This window comes from Trypanosoma rangeli (assembly GCF_003719475.1).
Source record: "Trypanosoma rangeli strain AM80 chromosome Unknown Tra_15.4_contig_00189, whole genome shotgun sequence".
Classification (NCBI taxonomy): Eukaryota; Euglenozoa; class Kinetoplastea; order Trypanosomatida; family Trypanosomatidae; genus Trypanosoma; species Trypanosoma rangeli.
Window position 1 is genome coordinate 26,109 of NW_021705933.1, and position 2,549 is coordinate 28,657.

General features: G+C 63.0%; 2 protein-coding genes across 2 annotated transcripts in view, besides 1 other annotated feature; both read left to right on the forward strand.

Moving 5' to 3' along the window:
* The window catches only part of TraAM80_05658 (dispersed gene family protein 1 (DGF-1)), a gene marked incomplete at both ends in the record, with an annotated part of 3,759 nt that extends 3,611 nt beyond the window's left edge, over positions 1-148 (forward strand). The window contains one exon of the mRNA XM_029382531.1: positions 1-148. This exon is cut by the window's left edge and continues 3,611 nt beyond it. Coding sequence (XP_029237621.1) covers positions 1-148 — 148 coding nt within the window.
* A 1-nt stretch (position 149) lies between these two features.
* TraAM80_05659 (putative dispersed gene family protein 1 (DGF-1)) lies at positions 150-1,916 on the forward strand (the record flags this gene model as incomplete). The annotated part of the gene is made up of 1 exon (XM_029382532.1): positions 150-1,916. One exon carries the CDS (start codon positions 150-152, stop codon positions 1,914-1,916), a length of 1,767 nt encoding a protein of 588 aa, XP_029237622.1.
* Positions 1,917-2,090: 174 nt separating this feature from the next.
* Positions 2,091-2,133: a microsatellite.
* Positions 2,134-2,549: the final 416 nt, after the last annotated feature.

Below are 2,549 nucleotides of genomic sequence, written 5' to 3' on the forward strand. Positions count from 1 at the left end.
GCTTGACAGCAGCAGTGCAGTGACGTTGATGGGCTGCAAGATGGGCGTCCACGGGTCTGGGGCAGGCCCTGCTGAAGGGCGTCGAAGCCGGCTACAAGTTCGTCGCTGGGTGCCTGACGGTTGCGGGAAAGGTGTTGACGGCGGCTGAGATGGAGCGCAATGGCATCAACAACGTGACGAATGTTGCGGCGTGCGGGGAGTGCACGAGGGACGGCGACTGCTTCGATGCGCTGACGACGGCGTTCAGCGACTGCAAGTGTGAGTGCGCCGGTGGAGGGCACGGCGAGCACTGCCTGCCGCTGGACCTGCCCCGCGTGGGCGGATACAGCCGTAGTGTGGACAGGTGCAAAAGCAGTGTGGACGGGTGCAACCGCACTGTGGACCGGCAAAACCGCACTGTGGCGTGCCCGGCGCTGGGAGTGACGACGCCGTCGGGCCGCGGCCTGACGCTGGCGGACATCCGTACAAGCAGCGCGGCGCCGAAGAAGCTGACGGTGGCGCTGCCGCCCGGATTCCGCTGGGCTCGCGACACCGACCTCCGCCCGTACTTGAGCTTCGCGTTGGCGTCGGTGGCGCAGCCTGAAGGTTTCAGTGGGCAGTGGGGCACGATGCTGCGCAACGCGACGTGGGAGCGCAACGCGACGAACCCGCACGCCGTGCTGGAGCTAACGTTGCCCGTGGACGATCGCTACTTTGTTGGGGTGGACGAGAAGATCGTTCTCCGGTACGTTCCACGCGCGCTGCACGGCGGCTGCAGTGGGATGCTGCAAGGGGAGTTCACTATCACTTCGAACACGCCGCCCGGACTGACGCGGGCGCTACTGCTGCTGGATGGTATTGGCGCCGGCACGGCTGCAATGGCTGTGGCGGCCGGGGGCGGCTTCGGCCTTCTCGTGGATATGCAGACCTTGGGCGTGTTCGCGATGATGAAGTGCACCCCCGCGTGGGAGCGTGGGGGCCTTGCGCTGCTGCCGTACTTTTTGTCCGTCTTTGCCGGCCTTGGTCCGCTGTGGATGGTCGCGGGCAACGCGCTGATCGTCGCGGCGTTTGCGTGCGTGCACTACGCGGCGACTGTGGCGTACCGGCGGTGCCGTGGCACGGATGCGACGAGTGCGTGGGCGGCGATGCGCTTCCCGGGCCTGACGTACGTCGTGGCGTACGTCATGCACCCCGGCATCTGCATCTGCTCCGTCTTCATTTTGGCGATGCCCGACGCCCAGCTGCAGCACTACGTGGTCGGATCCATCGGCGTCCTCTACGGCCTGGCGTTTCCAGCTGGCGTCTGCCTTTTCCTCACGCGGCGCTGCCAGGCGGACTTTACGGAGTACACGGCCTTCTCAACGCGGCCGCTTCTCGTGCGTTGGCTGTACCCCGTCGGCTACTGGGGCCCGCCAGTGCAGCAGCAGATGTACGGCGGCGTCTTGGCGCAGGTGAGGGGAGGAGGTGCGCACAGGTGCGTCTTTGAGCTGTCGCTGTTGTGTCTCGTCGGCGCGCTGGCGGCGCTGCAGCCGCCGGTGGAGAAGTGCTCTCACCTGTACTTCTGCATGGCGACGGTTCTGCTCCTGGGGGCGGGTGTGCTGCTGTACGCAAACATGATGCGTTCCCTCTTCCTGACGGTGATGCACACTGCAGGCCTTGCACTGCTTGGCGCGCTGTGCCTCACCAACGCGGCGGGCTATCTCTTGCCGGGCGACGGCTGGGTGCGGGCACACGCGGTGATCGTGCTGCTGCTGCTGTGCGTGCTGCTTGCGGTCACGACGTACAACCTGGCGCTCTGGTATGTGGAAAGTCGGAACTGGCGTCACCTGCGCGAGCGGCAGAAGGTCATGGACACCAGCTCGACCGGCAGCGATCACACGGAGAAGGAAAAGAACAACGGCGACGAGGCCGCTTCCCCGGTGGGGTCGGCCGCGTGAGACCTGCGCGTGTGCCAAAGTGGTGTATGCGGGGAGAGAGGCAAGCGGGCGCCGCGGAAATGCGTGGGCGGTACGCCGTCGGCGCACCCAGTAATGCTCGCAGCTGCCTCGCGGAGGTCATAATAGCAGAGACCCGCAAATAAACAATAACTAGGAAATGTGTATATATGTGTATATATGTGTATATATATGTATATGTATATGTATATGTGTATGTGTGTGTGTTTAGGGGGATAATTGGGGTGATGGAAAAAATGTGTGTTAGCGCGATTTCAACTGTGCAGGAGGCAAACTGCAGGGGGGGAGTTTATATTGCACGAGGACAGGAATAGGGTTTTGTAGGGCCAAGATAAGTGTGGGGGACGCGCTTCTTCGGTGGGCCGGCCTTGAGGCCCATGCGGAACGGGCTATGCCTGAAGAGCAAAAGGCGCAGGTGGCTACTTCCGCCCGTGACAGCAGTGCCGCTATGCGTGTACAACTTTTTGTTTGTTTGCTCCTTTTCTTCTTTTGTTTTTATTTTCTGCCGCTTCTGCGCGCGTCGTTTGGTCGCTGCCCGCCTGCCGTGCAGACGTGTCCCGAGTGTGTTATGCCGTCGATCCCCAGAGAGGAGAAGCCGTTGGCTGCGGGGGCGGT